Source organism: Kogia breviceps, chromosome 1, assembly GCF_026419965.1.
Source record: "Kogia breviceps isolate mKogBre1 chromosome 1, mKogBre1 haplotype 1, whole genome shotgun sequence".
Lineage (NCBI taxonomy): Eukaryota > Metazoa > Chordata > Mammalia > Artiodactyla > Physeteridae > Kogia > Kogia breviceps.
Genome location: NC_081310.1, coordinates 88,400,502 through 88,420,034, shown reverse-complemented (window position 1 = coordinate 88,420,034; position 19,533 = coordinate 88,400,502). Strand labels below are relative to the sequence as shown.

At 37.7% G+C, this 19,533-nt stretch overlaps 1 protein-coding gene across 1 annotated transcript; it reads right to left on the bottom strand.

Annotated features, from left to right (window-relative positions):
* Window positions 1–1,272: 1,272 nt before the first annotated feature.
* On the bottom strand, window positions 1,273–4,124 carry LOC131764168 (T-cell surface glycoprotein CD1e, membrane-associated-like). The gene is given in 7 exon segments (XM_059077157.2): window positions 1,273–1,477; window positions 1,608–1,703; window positions 2,107–2,377; window positions 2,619–2,744; window positions 2,747–2,896; window positions 3,468–3,749; window positions 4,049–4,124. Coding segments are annotated over 7 exon segments (1,206 nt in total).
* Between the last annotated feature and the right edge of the window lie 15,409 nt (window positions 4,125–19,533).

The following is a 19,533-nucleotide window of genomic DNA, read 5'->3' as shown; positions in this document are numbered from 1 at the left end:
AATTATCCCATTTCAGGGAAGATGTCACCTGGACATCAGTATGAACACTGCACCTTAACAGCTTCCTGCTCTCCAACAGACTCAGTCAAATGGATCTCAATTAAAAAATCTATACAATCTGCTCAATTATCCCATTTCAGGGAAGATGTCACCTGGACATCAGTATGAACACTGCACCTTAACAGCTTCCTGCTCTCCAACAGACTCAGTCAAATGGATCTCAATTAAAGCCATTAGATAATTTTAAAATCCATATTAAAAAATTAAGGAGACAACAAAGTATAAGTAATAATGATAATCATAAATCAAAATAATAAAGAACAGTAAACATATAACTAGCTGGCATCTGATCAATCTATTCCTTCATTGCTTGGCTCTACCCATGAAAGTTATCCTCAATCCCCATGTTCTCTTCCTAACTTCCCCAAATTTGAATTTATCCCCTGAATATGTGTATCCACAAAGACACATATAGTAACACACAATCTCAAGGAATCAGGATTGTCAGTCCAACCCCATCCTCTCTTTAACAGGAGACACTCTAATGTGTTACTATTTTCTTTAAATATCTCTGAAGGTACACGAATCTCCCAATGGCTATGAAGTCTGAAGCACATACCTGTCTCCTTCACCTCTGATGAGAGACAAAGGAAGAGAGAACAAGTTTTAATAAGAACACAGCCAAATGATGCAAAGATGCCAAAGAGGAAAGGGATTAAGACACTTTATTTGACAATACATTTATTTCAGTCGGCATTTATTGAGAAATATCCCTTTCAAGCCAAACAAGCTACAAAATTTGTGGGACCAGTATAAAATAAAAAGGCAGTATCTCTCCTTCAAAAATGAGTAGGATTTCAAGATGGCAACAACTGCACAGGTCACCTGCCCATGAAGCTGACCCTGGTCCAGGTAAGGCTTTTGGTCATGGACACAAATACAAACACGTAAATCTTGCTTTCAAGCAAATGAGGAAAAAGCACAAAAACATAAAAATTACTGTTTGGAGTCGGAAGAGTTGAGTATATTTAGGAAGAACAGTCAAATTTGGGGCATAGAGAAGAGTCGTCAACTGGGCGATCCAGGGAAGCTCTTAAGAAAGAGGCATCTGAATTAGAGTTTGACGGATCAATAGTGATGAAGGAGTGGCCAAAGCAGAAAGATATTGCTGGAAGATGGGGGAAAAAACAAAGATTTCCAAAGGGATGAGGATTTCTACCAAAACAAGCTGCTTTAACAAAATCATGCTTTGTTTATAGCTATGAGTCATGTTTAAACAAAAGCAGAAAGGGATTTTATGTGAAAGGTAAAATTAATGACGCCAGAGTTGGCTTTCCATTTCTTTAAGAGTCTGTTTTTGGTCCATGATTCCTGTGCCAAACAGAGCTGATGTCCTGAACTCCTGGGGTCTTGGGTATCGACTCCTGTGGGAAAGGCAGGGTGGGAGACATGAGCAGAGAGGAGGTTCTGATTTGAGCTATGGGGGAAAAGAGGATCTTCATCTCAAATAAGGGAAATCAGAGAGAAAGGGGAAAGGAAAAAAGAAAATAGAGGAAAGATGAATGAGTTGATAAGAAGTTGAAGAGCCAAAACAAGAAAAGACTCACCTCTGTTTTTTAAATGATGAATGAACTATAACCAACATGACCAGGGAAACTATTACTATCAAACAGATCAATATCAGGAGGAAGGAGTATCCACCCAGTTGGGGATAAAACAAGGAAGTCAATCTATAAAGAACTCTCTATTCCACCACAGTTAATGCTTCTCATTTCACAATAGTGACACCTCCCCAGAGCTTTCCTCTGTCTTTTCTAGGATTCTCATTTCAATTCCTCCTGAGTCTATGTCCCTGCTCTGCCCACTCCCTCTCTCTTTCACCAAATCAATAGCTCCTTCTCTCTTTTCTCTTTAGTACCTCTAATCCTCTACTTGCATTTTCTTGAAATTTAACTGCTGTCATGCTCCATCCTTCTTTACTTGAATTCTCCCACCTGTATCCTCTTGTGCATATCATCCTAGCCACTTCCTAAGCTCCTCACTCATGAGAGCTTGGACTATGAGAAGACTATCACCTCCCAGCTGGGCCCCAGTTCTTTCTCACCCCAGCGGATGATTAGGTCCTGGCCTCCTAGACTGTCGTGCTTCACTCGGCAACTCAGGCCGGCTGCCTCCCCAGCCGCCACTTCCAGGGTTACTTGGAGATACCAAGTCCCGTCAGCATTGGGCAGGGCTTGCTGAGTTCCAGGCTTCTCCTGCTCGCCCCTCATACACATCACCCACACGGGTTTCGGGTAGAATCCTGAGACATGGCACACCAGCAGCAGATGGCCAGGCCCAGGACTGGGGCCACTGGACACCCAAGTCTCTGGCTTTACTAGAAAGGATAAGATGAGGAGAAATGGAATTTAGGAGGGCACCCTAGGCCACAGCTCAGTGACTTAGGGTCCCTTTGCAGTTTGAGTAATCACTTCTTTCTTTTTTCTAGGAAACAATTCTAAAACCATACTTTTCACCCTCTGGCTTATTATGTGATTCAAAAAGTTGATAAAGGGTAGAAAACTCAAATACAAGAGTTGAAACACTAGAAATAAGAGGGGAGAGAGAGTTGGGCTCACCTTGTCACTGCAGTTCTGACTTCCCTGCTTCAACGAGGTCTGCCAGAAACCGAGGGCAGGTGTCACTGAGAAGGCTCCGAATGATTTCTTTAATAAATTTGTAGTGTTTGAGCACCTTACAGACATCTGAGCTCGACTCCCTGCTCCTGGAGACGGCTTCCAGGAATTTTCTTGGTAACTCAGGAAATCTGATCCTTGATATGCCCCATTTAAGAAGCTTTCTGAGGCCTTCCCAGGACGACTTAAACAGCCAAATTATACCTGGAGCTCAAAGGGGTCTGTGGGTGGACAAGAGAGAATCAACATGGAAAGAATTACAGGGAAGGAAAACTTGCTGGGGGGTCACATGGAAAACTAGAGATGGGGCAGGAAAAAAGGACGAAATTTGTGGGAATAAAATTTTGAGATAATAAAGGTATTTTGAAATAATGAAGGGGAAGAGCTAGATGGGAAGACTGTTAGAGAATCAGAAGATGGTCTGGAAGAGCAGATCGGGGAGTGGTTAGGTACAGGCTGAATCTGTAAACACTCAGGCCAGGAAGAAAGGAGGGCAGAATCCTGGTTGGGAAAGGCTGACCAGGAGTGCTGGGCAGAAGATCAAGAAGAGACAACTATTCAAGGTCTAGAATATGAGGGTATTTTCAGGGGTGTGCGAGCTGTGTATATGGGGGTGGAGGAGGGGGATAGAGTGGGGATGGTGGTGAAGGGTGCAGCAGAGAAGAGAGTGACCAAAGGGGGACAAGTACAAGGTCAGGAAGTTTGGATGATGGTCAGGGTACATAAGCCATCTACCCTTTGGAAGATGGTCGGAGCCCTCAGGCAAATATTAGCTTGGAACAAAGAACTCACATTGAAACTGAAACTGACTGGCAAAGGCCTGCACTTCCCAAGGGAAACTATGGGTGTACAACTGCAGGAACGCCTGGATGTTCTTCAGATCCTCCTTGCTGAAGTTACCCTGGGACCAAGGCCTCAGAAAGTGGATGGTGCCCAAGACCCTGTCCCAGCCATGAGTCTGCAGCTCGCCCAGCCAGCCTGAACCCTGGGTGTGTGTCCAGCTGCGATTGGCAAAGGAGGAGATCTGGAGCACGTGGAAGGAGAGGGGCTCTTCTGCGGCCGGATGACGGGGGTCTTAAGACCTGTGGAGCTGAGAGAGGGAATGAAAGGACAGGAGAAGAGAGCCCCTTAAAGGGGCTCTTTATGGATATGGTTAAACAGGTTGCACATATTCCCACACCCCCTCCCCCGGGCCAGCATCCTCACCCCAAAATCAGAGAGATTAACTGAGACTACGGCCAAGGATACTTTGTCTGGAACTAGCCTGGTGGACAGACTCCAAGGGCATTCTGTAGGAGCGTTACTCCGCCTTCCCCCAGGTCCTCCCCAGAACTTCTCCATCCTGCAGTGCACAACCACAGGTAGCTTTCCACCTGGGATCAGCTTACCCACTGTGCTGGCCCCATGGCCGAGAAGTCCCTTGAAGAGCAGAGGCAGCAGGAAAAGCATTGAAGCTCTGTTAAGTGAAGGTGCCTCCGCAGGCAAGCTGCCCTCAGAATACAGATACAGTTCCCCTCTCAACCCTCTTGCCCTCTCATCTCACTTCCTTTGGCACACCAACACACAAACCTCTCCCTTTACCCACTTCCCTGCCAGAGAAACCCTACAGCCTCTGGCAGCCACAGGCCTCCCACACAGTCTCTCATTTCCCCTCCTTTTCTCTTGCTTGCATCCTCCTGACCCTCTCTGTTGCACCCAGTCCTGGCTCATGATGAAGGCTGCAGTCTGTGGTCTGGCTGGAAATTTTAATGTCTTTTAGTCTTAGAGAAATCAAGTCCACAATTGGGTTCTCAAGGTCCTCTTCTGTGAGAAGAGGTGATGGAAGGTGATCAGTGATGTCCAGTGGCCTTTCCAGCAGTCTCCGCATCGCTTATCCCTCTGTGGTCTCCTCCTCCTGTCTTCTGCCTGGCTCCCTTTCCCCCTCTTCTTGGTCTTCCCTGTCTTTCTCTACTGACCCATTGTTTTCCCTCTGGAGTCCATACTCACTCCTCTCACGTGTCCTGCTTGTTCTCCCTGTCCCCGCTCAGTCCCCCTCTGTCCCTTCATTCCTCTCTTCTCAAAATCATTATCAGAAGACACTAGGCATTTTGAGTGTAGTGGTACAATCAACAGGCAAATGTCATAATCCATAATGGAAAAGAAACAACAATGACAGTACAGGTTATCAGATAATCTATAGAAAATGCCATTTTTCTCAGTTTCCCCACTCAGACCAGTTGTCACTGTCGAAGGGTCTATGACCAGGTTTAACCTGGAAGTGGTGAGCTGGCAGGCAGGTGGATTTCCATTCATGTTGTGTGAATGGGTCTGTGGGCAGTATACATGGGCCTTGGAGATCCGCCCCTACACCAAATGAGTTGAGTGTGTCTACAGGTTCAGTGGGCAAGCTTCACTCTGTGTATGAGGGGTGGGCAGGCAGCCTTCCCTTCACAGTTCATGGCCTGGGAGCACTGGTGTCCTGTTGGTGGTCTCTGACTAGAGAGGAGTCCCACTGGAGGCAGAAAAGTGAATCTAGGGGACTGGAGTGTGCACGGGAGAATTAATTACTGAGTTGAGTGTTTATTTTGGTTCCTTTCATTGATGTTTGCTGTGGCAGCCTCAAGGCAATTGAAACACCATACCTTTGTTTGTGACATTAGTTAATGCTCACTGGGTGCCAAGAAATTTGCCAGACACTAAGGTTTCAGAGAGGAAATTTCTTTAGCTAAAACAAAACAAAATCCAATGTAAAACCTCTACTTTTATTATAGAGAAAGCTCACAGAATAGTGATCAGAATTGTTGAAAAAGATCCACACTCAGTCTCATCCTGCTCTTGTTTCTGAATTCTAAAGACAAAAAAAAACAAAAACAAAAAAAAACCTCACAAAGTTTCATATATATATATATATATATATATATATATATATATATACTGGCTACTTACAAAGAAGAGAATGACACAGGCTTCAGATATTTCATATGCAATGCTGTAGGGAAATATTTCAGAACTCTGAGGTAATGAGATAATTCTAAATTTCTTCATTCGGGCAAATTTTCATTCTCCCATGAGAGCAAAATTAATCCATATTTGAACTCAAAAAGTCAAACAATATGCCACATAACTCCCTTTATGAAATTATCTGAGTAAAACCAAAAAGTTGTCTCAATAAAGAACTCAAGAAATAATACAAGAATACTGGTATAAAATGATTTATAACATATATAGTTAACTCTAAATAAGCATTTTAAATGAACTTGTAAAATTTAACACGTGTTTAATATTTCAGAAAAAATTAATAATAGTTGAAGAATTAAATTCCATATTAATTCATCAAAACCTGGGAAGGGAGATGAAAAGAAAGGAGAGAAATAAGGATTACTGTATTTCAAATCATATTATATAGACCGTAAGAGCACAATATAAAATGGAGTCAATTAGAAAAATCATTTCAATTATGATGCTTATAGAAAACTACCTTAAATCAAGGTGGCAGAGAGCACATTTAGCTCATATCTCTAAAACAATTAAAATGTTTAAAAATTATGCTAATAAAAGATGAATGAATCCATTATCATGCAGGAAAACAATGAAGGGATACAACTGCTGAAGGAAAATTTTAAAGAAGCCCTTCAAAAATGAAAGCAGATGAAATGGCTTCAAAATCCACAGTCCAAAACATATGCAGAAGAAAAATAATACTAATAGAAGAGGATGCCTGCAAATACTATAAATATAAATGAAAACATACAAAATATGATGGTAATTAAGTAGATTATTTATTACCACTGGTTTTACTGAGTTTCAGGCTGCAAGACATTTTGTCATATGACAATAACCCAAGAACTTCTTTATTAGCAGAGTGATATGTTTGCCTAGGGAGATATTCCAGCCTGAAAACAGGTAGTGTATTTGCAGAAGAAGCAGATCAGGGACTAGGGCAACTAGACCTCCAATACCACCTCCTTTGTTCATGCTACAAACTGAAGAATCAGTTGCATCACCTGTATAGAAAAGCAGAGGAGGGCAAAGGTATATTTTGAGTAGCAGCCGCCTAGTTCTACAGAAACTTCAGATAGATTTGAAACATTTATTTTCAACTTTATCTGAAAAAATTAAAGCATAGGATCCTAGTATCCTACCTCTTTTAGCTAAAGAATCATGAAGGGAGTATTTGCCTTACTACAAAGTAAAACATGCTAGAAAGTTAGTGCTAAAACATGTGGAAGATGTGTAGAAACGTATCATAGGAGAAAAGTAGATTTTAAAGCTTAAGGACCAGAGAAAAGAAAAGAGACATAGCGGGAGATGTTGGTAAGACCTGATATGTGAGCCATACTGAAGAACTGTCTCATTTTTCTTGCAAGTGAAGGATTTTAAACATGGGAGTTTTGTGGTTAAAATGCCTTTTAGGAAAATTCCCTAAATCCCAAGGAGATTCACTGAAGATTATACCAGAGAGTGATGAGACTGTGATGAATGATGACTTTAGTGACCTGGACAAAGGTAGCATCAGTGAGAATGGAGAGGTGTGGAAATAATAAAAGATAGCTTGGAGGTCATTAGGAGTAATCAAACAAAGAAGTATGACCAGGAGGAGATAAAGTGGGGCCATTCACGAAGGTACACAGCACAAGCTTGGGAAGGATGGCATGGAGACACACAGTTCAGATTGGGTCATGTTAGATTAAGGCTCCAGTGGGAGGTATTCAGGTGTTTCACGGTACATGGGTTTTTGCAAGGAGGTGTTATGGATAACACAGAACCTGCCATAGTACATGGTACCATAGAAAGAAGTGTAGACAACTGTAAATCTGTCCCTCTCTTTCAAATTATATTTTTAAGTTAAATTTAATAAATATTATCTGTGTCATAGAAAATGTTCAAGTCTCTTGAATTTGTTTAGTTATTCATTCTTTCCTTTACTCATTAAATATTTATTGAGAACTTAACTATATGCCAGGCATTTTACTAAGAGCTGAGACTATAATGGTGGAACAAGAAAAGAGTAAGGAAGGAGGGATATAATCCTTGTCCTGGTGGAGCTTAGTGTGAATACAGATGAATAGATAAGCACAACTCTCATAAACAATGAATTTAGAAGTACACAGTGCTATGGTAAGAAATGATAAGAAAAATGGATGAAGCCAGGGTGATCAAGGGAGGATTCCCAGAAAGTGACAACACACCTGCATTCTGAGGGAAGAGCAGGCATTAACCTGGAAAAGAGAACACAGTACATGCAAAGACCCGGTACATAGAGGGATTATACCCCATCTGAGAAACTAAAAGGCCACAATTCACATGTATTGTGTAACACAAAATTTCTCAAATATCAGTAAAATCTACTTCTCTGATTTAAATATCAATATATCTTCCTGAAAAATGGACAAAAAGAAATTTGGACATGTTTATGCATTGAATCCCAGAGTGTACACTAGTGAAAGTTGTACCATGTTTACATCTAGGTAACATATTCAGATGGCTCTTCTGATAATCACTCATTGTAGTCTACAGCATCTGCAAGTCTCAAACTCAGTAATGAATGTGTCAGAGTTCCTTGTTCTATCAGTTCACTGAAGTGCCAGGTTCCTATGTGCTGGTCAGCCAACACTTTCAGAATAACAAGATTTTATGTAATGGCTTGGTAACATAGGGACTTCTTACCCCCCCGCCGCCACCATGTTAAGCAGATGTGAGCTAAAGCTTGAATACTTCACTTATGCTATACCCACCACCACTCAGGAGGCCTCCAAAGCTCTTTTTTTTTAATTGAAGTATAGTTGATTTACAACGTTGTATTAATTTCTTCTGTACAACCAAAGCTCTTTTAAACAGCCAGCTAGGCCCCTGTTGAAGTTTTTTTTGCTTCTGTGCATAACACCAAACCCCCTTAGGTAAGTGGGAATAATCAGAATGCATCCTAATACCATGAAGTCTAAGAGGTGCTGCAGCAGTTCAGACCCCCTAATTTCTCTAGTATGGGGAACTTCCAGAATGGTGGGTTGACAAGCTTGGCTAACCCTCTCCCCCAAAACAATGATAAAACTGGACAATATTTTCAAAAACAACCATAATGAGTCTCTGGAAATGGATCAAAGTTATACAACAAATTGAGAAGTGTTTACTCTAGAAAAACTCTTGAACCTTGAATAAGCTCAGCTATGGTTATAACCCGGGCTGCTCCCATCTTTTTCCCATGCCCAGTACCTTCAATGCAGTTCTACTAGGGCAGGGAAAGCCATGAACATCAGAAGCTTCCCTGCTGAAGGTGGTTAACTTGATTTAGAGAGAAGAAAGGACAATACCGAAACCCAGGGGGCATCACTGAAATAGCAAATTCAAAAGCAAACAGATGGAAAATGTTAACTTCCCAGTTAGTTTAAGTATATAACACTGGATAGAACAACAAGCCCACAGACTAGCCAGAAAATTTTAAAAGATACCAATGAGTATGACGTCCCTATTGGGCATGGATAATCTGCCACATATCCTTGGCAGTCTGGAAGGATGCACACCTGTGCAACACTGCATGCATCCTCAAAAGGAGCCAGAAACAACCAACCCCAATGTTCTGCAGGTCCCTGGATGAAAATGAGGCTTGTATACATGCTGTGAGGAGACACAAGAAGGTGGAGGGGAAAGTAAAAGTCAGGGCTGACTTGCAAACTTCCTGAAATTTGAATACACTCCCCAGTTCAAACAGAGATCCGTTGGCAAAGAGTAGAAGCTATACTGACTCAGTGTGTTTCAGCACGACCTTATTAAGTATGCTGACATAGGAGGGATCTCTAAGAAACTAGGCTTAAAAAGAAAAACAAGAGTAACCAAAAAAATAAAAGAAAAGATAATTAGAGAAATCTGTGGCCAAATACTATGGGAGAGTCAGACTGTATAGATTAGCCCAGGAAAGTCATTAAACAAAAATATGAAGAAACAAAGAGTTGATGGAATAACATGGGGTGATCAGAACCCATATATAATCTATAATATCCACTTTCAACACAAAAAAAGGAAACATGAAAAGAGGAGGGAAGTGTGACTACACACAGGGGAAAAAAATAAATCAACAGAAATTTTCTTTCATGTTGCTTAAGTGTTAGACACAGAAAAACTTCAAACTGGTAAACAATGAATATTAAATAAGTTCAAGGAGTAAAGCTCATGTTTAAGAATTAAGAAGAGTATGACAAAAATGAGGCATCAAATAGAGAATATCATTAAAGAAATAGAAAATTTTTAAAAAATGAAATGGAAATTCTGAAACTGTACGATAAATTTTTAGCAGGACAAAATATAAATACACCAAAATATACTAACAATAAATAATCCAAAAATGAAGTTAGGAAAACAATTTCATTTAAAAAAGCCTCAAAAAGAATAAAATACATAGGAACAAATTTAATAAAAGAAATGAAAGTCATGTACACTGAAAACCAAAAAAACACTGTTAAGAGAAATTAATGATCTAAGAAAGCCCAGAGATAAACCCACACACCTATGGTCAACTAATCTATGACAAAGGAGGCAAGAATATACAGTGGAGAAAAAGATAGTCTCTTCAGTCAGTCGTGCTGGGGAAACTGGAGAGCTGCATGTAAAAGAATGAAATTAGAACACTCCCTAACACCATACACAAAAATAAACTCAAAATGGATTAAAGACCTAAATGTAAGACCAGATACTATAAAATGCTTACAGGAAAACATACGCAGAACACTCGTTGACATAAATCACAGCAAGGTCTTTTCTGACCCACCTCCTAGAGTAATGGAAATAAAAACAAAAATAAACATATAGGACCTACGAAACTTAAAAGCTTTTGCACAGCAAAGGAAACCACAAACAAGATAAAAAGACAACCCTCAGAGTGGGAGAAAATATTTGTCAACAAATCAGCTGACAAAGGATTAATCTCCAAAATATAGAAACAACTCATGCAGCTCAATATCCAAAAAACAAACAACCCAATCAAAAAATGGGCAGAAGATCTAAATAGACATTTCTCCAAAGAAGATATACAGGTGGCCAAGAGACACATTATTAGAGAAATGCATACCAAAACTACAATGAGGTATCATCTCACACCAGTCAGAATGGACATTATCAAAAAATCTACGAACAATAAATGTGGAGAGGGTGTGGAGAAAAGGGAACCCTCTTGCACTGTTGGTGGGAATGTAGATTGATACAGCCACTATGGAGAACAGTATGGAGGTTCCTTAAAAAACTAAAAATAGAATTATCATATGACCCAGCAATCCCACTACTGGGCCTATACCCAGAGAAAACCATAATTCAAAATGACACATGCACCCCAATGTTCATTGCAGCACTATTTACAATAGCCAGGTCATGGAAGAAACCTAAATGCCCATCGACGAATGTATAAAGATGTGGTACATGTATACAATGGACTGTTACTCAGCCATAAAAAGGAATGAAATTGGGTCATTTGTAGAGATGTGGATGGACCTAGAGACTGTCATACAGAGTGAAGTAAGTCAGAAATAGAAAAACAAATATCGTATATTAACGTATATATGTGGAATCTAGAAAAATAATACAGATTAACCTGTTTTCAAGGCAGACATACAGACACAGACGTAGAGAACAAACATATGGACACCAAGGGGGAAAGGGAGAATGGAATGAACTGGGAGATTGGGATTGACATATATACAGTAATATGTATAAAATAGATAACTAATGAGAACCTGCTGTGCAGCACAGGGAACGCTACTTCGCTGTACAGTAGAAACTAACACAACATTGTAAAACAACTATACCCCACTTAAAAAAAGAAAAACATTTATGACCCCCCCCAAAAAAATTAAGCAAACCAATTACTTGCTGGTTTTCATTATATCCTGGAACATCCATTCAACATTTTTATGTGCTAATGTGACAGAAACTCATCTGCTCAATGAGATTTATAACTTGTTATTTTCACATGTTCACAAAATATTGTTGTACATTTTGCAATGGGTCTTTATTATCTAGTAATGATGGCTTGCAAATTAAATTCATTTTTAATGGCAAAAAAGAAATTAATATTTAAATAAATGGAGAAACATTTTATGCATTCACAGTAGCATCAAAAAATAATTAATAATAAATAAAAGAATATAATTAGCAAAAATGTAACACCTGTATTCATTTTAGATTTACATGTGTCATAAACAATTAATCTTGTTTTTCTTGCTAATAAAGTGTTTTTCTGTTTATTTTTTGTTTTGTTTTTGCTGCATATCATTTTGGATAAGTGAGACTCAGTAGAAAAATTTGTACTTTAGTATTATATTAATTTAGCCTGTTGATTTTTTTGGCCAGATAAATCACTGAATTCTTTTCTTTTTAAGTTAATTTCTCTATTGTTTAATTTTTCTGTAGAAAAAATCATATCATATACAAATAATGACAATCTCATCTTTCTTTATACCTTTTATTTTTTATTTACTCACTGGATTAGAAATTACCACTTTAATACCACTTTGAATAACAATAGCAATAGCAGACACCCTTGTCCTTTTCCTAATTTTAATGTTAAACCTTATACATTTTTGTTACTATTATATTTGCTACACGTTGGTTATAGCTAAACTAAGCCATATGAAGGAAGTTCCCTTTTATTCCAAAATTGGTAAGATATTTTTTCATCAGTGTATGTTTAACTTTATTGAGGGTTTTATCAGACATGTAGTGAGATGATATAGACAACCACACTAATCGATTTTCTAATGTTCAATTATTCTTAGACTCCTGGTAAAAACTCTACATGTTGTATCTAAATTTACTTAAATTCCTAAGTGAAATTGGATAATAGCTATTGGGTGTTCAGTTTCATTGTTTGCTTTGTTCTTTTGTTTGCTCTATTTATCTTCAAGTATTCTTGTCAGGTTGCTGAGTTTTTGTGTTGTGATATTCTAGCCTCATGAAATGACTTCTGTTGCTTTCCATTATTTTATATATCTTGAAACTGATCATCATTGAGAGTCTGAAGCCTTTTGGATTAGTCACAAATTTGCCATCAGTTTCCATTTTTATGGTAACTGATATACTTAGGGTTTCTTTTTCTTTTGGGTCTTATTTGAATCATTTATAATTTTCAGTAAATTTTTCATCTCATTTTGACTTCAAATGACCTGAAATGAAGTTGTACATAATTCTCTTATTAATTGTTACTCTTTACTGCATCCATTAACACCCACTTTTTAAATCCCAGTGTTTTTTATTTGTGTATTATCTTTTTAATCATTCCTTCTAGAGTTTACTTTTATATTTTATTAATTTCTTTTTCAAAAAAGCTGTCTATGTCTCATTTGGTAGTTTCTATTATAATATGTTTTAATTTCTATTTTAATGATACAGCCTTTCTTCCTCACTTTTTGATTCATTTTACTTGGTCACTGAGTGAATGTCTAGATCACTTATTTTCAACATTTCTTCTTCTCTACAAATACATTTAAAGCTATATATATATATATATATATATATATATATATATATATATATATATATATATATATCTGTAAATCTACCTTTGTTTCATAATACCATTATGGTCTATAGACACAGATAGATACTGAAGAGAATACATACTATCCTACAAAAAAAAACATAATACATCATCAAAAGATTCAAATGTCATATGCTAAACATACTACAAGTAACTTACTAATTTGGAGAACTGTAGAATCATTCACAAAACAAAATAAAGTAAAAATGTTGGAGAAGAAAATAATTTTACTATTTCACAAGAAATTGCACTGTCACATGGGTGAAATAACCACACAACAGTTTTCAGTTTTGAGGTTACTGAAGCCACAACTGACAACAATGACTGAGCAAAGCAGCAAGAAATTTCTGATAACAGCCCCACAACAATTTAAAAAATCATAACATTTCTTCTAAATTAAAATCCTGAAGATAAATTCCAAAGGAAAAAGTATTTAACTAACTTTAATTTTTGGTACCTAATATGGTATAATTATTTCCTCCTTTCTTGTTTGCTGTTTGTGGCCAGGTCTCTTTTAAGAAGAAAGTCTCCCTCCTCTGCTTCGCTCAGGGGCTGGCCCACAATCACACTCACAGATCTCCTTTTGCTTACCTTCTTGCCAAAACTGAAAAATTCACTGGAAACATATGACAAGATGTGGCTTTACACAAAGAAATCTTCCTAAGCGAGGAAATGATGGGGGGGAATTGCCTAGAAATGACTTAAAATCGTATTTTTGAACACATTTGTATAAATGTAAGGAAGTATTCAATCTGCTGCTATTGAAAACTCTGTAATCATCTAGGGACCTTCCTGTATTTCCTCCAATGAAGTCTGGTTTACAAGTTTAATGATATTAGAATAAGCAGTGCCAATTTAATAAAATGTTAACATAAGGTATAAAGTAACATCAACTTCTATTATATCTACAAGCATTCAATAGTCAACCACATAATAAAATCTCATCTTTCAATTTGAACATGTTGCCCTTTTTTCAAAGGTGCAGGAAAAAGGAGAGAATATTCACAGACAGTCCAATATGATCACACAGTTGGGCCATTTCTAAGCTTCATTCATCTACTCAGCAATTGTTTAATCTTCCAACTCTTCCCACAGAGCTAAATCCTGCCTATGGTTAGTTTCCAGGAGGTTTATACATTCCAGCTCTTTTCCTTCCAAATCTAATTCTAAAGCTCAGAGACATTTCCTCTCTGAGGTCTCATTCTTTTTCAGAGAGATTTCCATTTAGATAACAATTCCATTCGTGTGAATTTATGAAGCCAATGTTGTCCCAGATAACCACAATAACAGGGTACAAAAAGGTCTCTTTGGATTAAAACACTAATCCACATTGCTCTGACCATTGCCCTTAACCTCTTATTGGATTACCTTCAGACTCCCCAAAGTCTTAAATAATTATTTCTAAGAACACCTCTGTGATTCTTCCATGAACTTACCAATGAGCCCATCCAGCTCCCACCTTTTGAAAACCTGTGTGCAAGTTTCTGAGCTCTGTCTTCCATGTCTTCAGTCATTGTGTGTCATGCACCTCTATAGTTATGGCTATTGATATGAACTGGGTCCGTATGATCTAAAGTAGTTCAGTATGCTCTGAGGCCCTCAAAGTGCTAATTCCAAATGGAAATCCATGTCTTTATCTCCCCTTTTGGTTACATTTTTGTTATGTAGCTTAAGGAGTTTGTTTTTTTTAACATCTTTATTGGAGTATGATTTCTTTACAATGGTGTGTTAGTTTCTGCTTTATAACAAAGTGAATCCGTTATATATATACATATGTTCCCATATCTCTTCCCTCTTGCGTCTCCCTCCCTCCCACCCCTCTAGGTGGTCACAAAGCACTGAGCTGATCTCCCTGTGCCATGCGGCTGCTTCCCACTAGCTATCTATTTTACGTTTGGTAGTGTATATATGTCCATGCCACTCTCTCACTTTGTCAGAGCTTACCCTTCCCCCTCCCCATATCTTCAAGTCCATTCTCTAGTAGGTCTGTGTCTTTATTCCCGTCTTACCCCTAGGTTCTTCATGACCTTTTTTTTTCCCCCTTAGATTCCATATATATGTGTTAGCATATGGTATTTGTTTTTCTCTTTCTGACTTACTTCACTCTGTATGACAGACTCTAGGTCCATCCACCTCACTACAAATAACTCAATTTCGTTTCTTTTTATGGCTGAGTAATATTCCATTGCATATATGTGCAATATATATGTGCCACATCTTCTTTATCCATTCATCCGTTGATGGACACTTAGGTTGCTTCCATGTCCTGGCTATTGTAAATAGAGCTGCAATGAACATTTTGGTACATGACTCTTTTTGAATTATGGTTTTCTCAGAGAGTTTTTAGTTATGCTAACCACATCTTAAAGTAATGCTGCCTAATAAAACTACCTGTATGACGGAAATGTTCTATTCTGTGATGTTTGGTATAGTAATTAATTTAATTTAGTTTAGTTTAATTTTGGAAAGAGCAGTTTTAGTGTTGAAACTGAAAACAGTAACTTTCTATTTTTATCCATATCCCTATGTCTTTCTGTGATTCAAATGTGTTCAGCCCATAAATCTGCCAAACCTTCCACTCATGTCTGAATCCTGGTTCAGCCCAGGCTGGAACCCCTGACATGCCTGCATGCTGACCTCAGTGCTTCATTTAGGGAGTCTGGAGGATCAATCATCACAACAACCTTCTGCATCCACACTACCGAGTTCATGATATCTTATTCTATGGCTAAAGATCACTGTTTCTTAATTCTTTACACTAATTAGTGAAGTACAGCAGAAGACAGAGTGGCCATTGCATAAAGCTGGTTTCTCATTAGCCTGAGGACCTTTACTCTGATCATCTCCAGCCAGGATAGTTAACACTTCTTAATAGGTTCATGAAGGCTTTCAATGAAAAATATTTGAATAGAAGATGTAATACTGAATTTCAGCTTTTACATTTTTCATTCCTATTAAATTGACTTCTTGTCCATGCATTCCTAAATTAAATTTTTCTTTCACTGCTCTCACCCAGGTTAATTTCTTTTTAGTTGTTCTTAGTTTATTTCATAGAGTGTAGACCCTCAGAGTAAGCACTATTTCATGTGGCACACACTTGTGTAGGCCATCTTAACAGTTTACATACTTTATTAACTCTGGCTACTTTTTTGTGTTTTTTTTTGTTTGTTTGTTTTTAGACTTTACTAGGACTTTTTAAGATAATTTTTTGGGGGGGAATAATTTTAGATTTAGGGAAAAGATGCAAGATAGTATAGAAAGTTCTACACAGTTTCTCCTAAAGTTAAGATCTTACATAACTGTGGTAAATTTGCCAAAACTAAGAAATTAATATTGGTACATCATCATTAAAGTAGATTTGTTCAGATTTCACCAATTTTCCCACTAATTCATGTTTTCTGTTCAAAGTTCCCATCCAGGATATCACACTGCATTTAATTATTATGTCTCTAAAGAGACACAATAAGGTCTTTAGTCTTCTCCAATCTGTGACAGCTTGTCCATCTTTCCTTATTTTCATGACCTGAACAATTTTGAAGAGCACTGGCCACATATTTTGCAGACTTTCCCTCACTTTGGGTTTGTCTGATATTTTTCTCATGATTAGCTTGGGGTTGTGAGTTTGAGGCAAGAATACTACAGATATGACATGCCCTTCTCATCACATGATGTTAGAGGCACATGATAGCAACATGATTTATGACTGGTAATGATAATCCAGATCACTAGGCTAAGCTTGTGTCTGCCAGGTTTTTCCACTAAAGTTACTACTTTACTTCTCACACTCTATGCACCAGAAGTGAGACAATTAATCCAGCCCATGTTCAAGGGCAGGGAATCAAACTCCACATCCTGGAAGGGGAGTTCCTACATAGATAGTCTGGAATTCTTCTGTAAGGAAAATTTATCCCTTTCCCCCATTTTTAATTTATTCATTATTTATTATACTTGTGTGAGCTCATGTTTGTTTCATTTATACTTTTGATTTTACTAAGATTTTTAAGACCTGCTATCATCTCTTCTCCTAACCATGTCAGTGACCACTCCTAACTCTGCCATTCATTTCCTTAATTTTCCTTGTAAATAAGCTCTTCAAATTAAGGCCCACTTTCAAACTGCAAAGTCATCTGTATCCCTGTTCTAATACTATATGGAAAATATTCTAACTTCTTATTTTCCCTTAGAATCACACACAAAAAAGAAGAATTGAAACAAGAGTATTATAAGGCCATCTTGCTTTATGTGGATATTGCTTGAACAAATTGCACAATTCTGTGAGTTGTGGCAGCCAAGCTGTGAAATGAGAACAACTATATTACCTTCCTCAATGTATAAATGTATGAAAAAAGCACACAAGAAACATTTAAACATTATTAACTCCTTGTGTCATTAGAACCACTACCACCACCACCATCATAATCATTATTATTATTATCACTGATGACCTCTGTAACTTGAGGAAACAATAATGTCTCCCTCATAATAGCTCCTGAATGTGCTAATGTCATGGGTTAAAGTTTCCATCTGCCTCCCTGAATTACTAATAAATCTTTGAACTTTCAAGATCATGATCTTAGCCAATTTTATTGACTTTTAAAATAACACTGGAATTTCAGTTTTGCAATCGTGCATTAGATCCTTTAGGAAAAACTATCCTGCTGAGATCAGCTAGATAGATTTTGAAAAACATCATCCATTTGAAGATGTCTGAGAACTGTGAAGACAGTGAGGAATTAGGGGCCATGATCCAGAAAAGGAAAGAAGTCCTGAGAGGTGGGACCCAGCATTTGAGACCACATTCCCTTCACCCACAGGTATCCATTACCTCCAAAAGTGGTGCCTGAGAAACCAAGAGGCTGAGGAGAACCTTCCAGAGTCATGGGGCTAAGGAGACAAAAATTGGAATTGGGGGCCTACATGGAAACAGAAGCCCTGGTAGACACCACAAGCTTTCAGTTAAAACTCTAAAACTTGGCATTCTAAAGCCCTGTACTTTAATAGTAAAAGTAAATCAGAAATAGAAAAGATAGAGCAGCCCTCACAGGGACTGAAATTCACACTCAAATAATTGCAATTCCTGATTTGATTAGGTCAACTGACATTGCTAACCCCCAACCCTAAATTCAGGTTAAGCAATGGAAAGGGTAAATAAATCAAAATCAGTATTAGCTGTGTTAAATAAATTTAAATTCATTTAAATTTTAAAATTTGCTATATAAAATAAACTAAAATATATGACAACTGTAGCATATAAGTCGGGAGAAAGATAAATGGAATTAAAGTGCTCTAGGATCACTGCACTAGCATAAAGTGGTAAAATACTAATTTATATTAGAATTTAATAAGCTTAGGAAGCATGTAAAATTTTCTGGGATAAACAATAAAATAGTAAAAGATCATGAAACCAACAAGTTAACAAATGGGAAAATGATATAATTAAAAATATTTAACCCAAGAAACAGGCAGGAACTCAGGAAGGGGAAAGAATATAAAAGAGATGGGAAAAGAAGGAAGTAATAGTAAGATGATAGATGGTAGATTTAAACCCAAAATATCAGTAATTATGGTGAAGATATGTAAACTAAATAATTAAAAGACAAATGTTGCTAAACCGAATAGAAAATGACTTAACTATATTATGCTCATAAGAGAAATAGCATACATGTAAGTAAACAGAAGATATAAAAATGAAACAATGAAAAAGATATACTATGAAAACACTAGCCAAAAGGAAACTGGTATGGATATACTAAGTTACGACAAAGTAGCCTTAAAGGTAAGGAAGCATTATAAGGTATAAAAGAGTAAATGAATCACAAAGAAGCTATAACATTGCAAACATTTAAGCATCTAGGAATATATTCTCAAAATTATAAAGTGAAACCTGTTTTTTTTTTTAATCTTTTTCTTTTAAGTTTAAGAATGGTGGAGGACTTCCCTGCTGGTGCATTGGTTAAGAATCTGCCTGCCAATGCAGGGAACAAGGTTTAGAGCCCTGGTCCAGGAAGATCACACATGTTGCGGAGCAGCTAAGCCCGTGCGCCACAACTACAGAGCCTGCGTTCTAGAGCCTGTGAGCCACAGCTACTGAACCCATGCACCTAGATCCCATGCTCCTCAACAAGAGAAGCCAGCACAATGAGAAGCCCGTGCACCACAATGAAGAGCAGCCTCCACTGGCCACAACTAGAGAAAGCACGCATGCAGCAACGAAGACCCAACATGGCTAAACAAATATATATCTATAAATAAATGAATAAATTTATTTTTAAAAAAACAGAATGGTGGAGATTTATTTTAATATTCCTCTCTGAGTGATAGAAAAGGTAAATCTACAAGTATGCATAAGATTTGAACAAC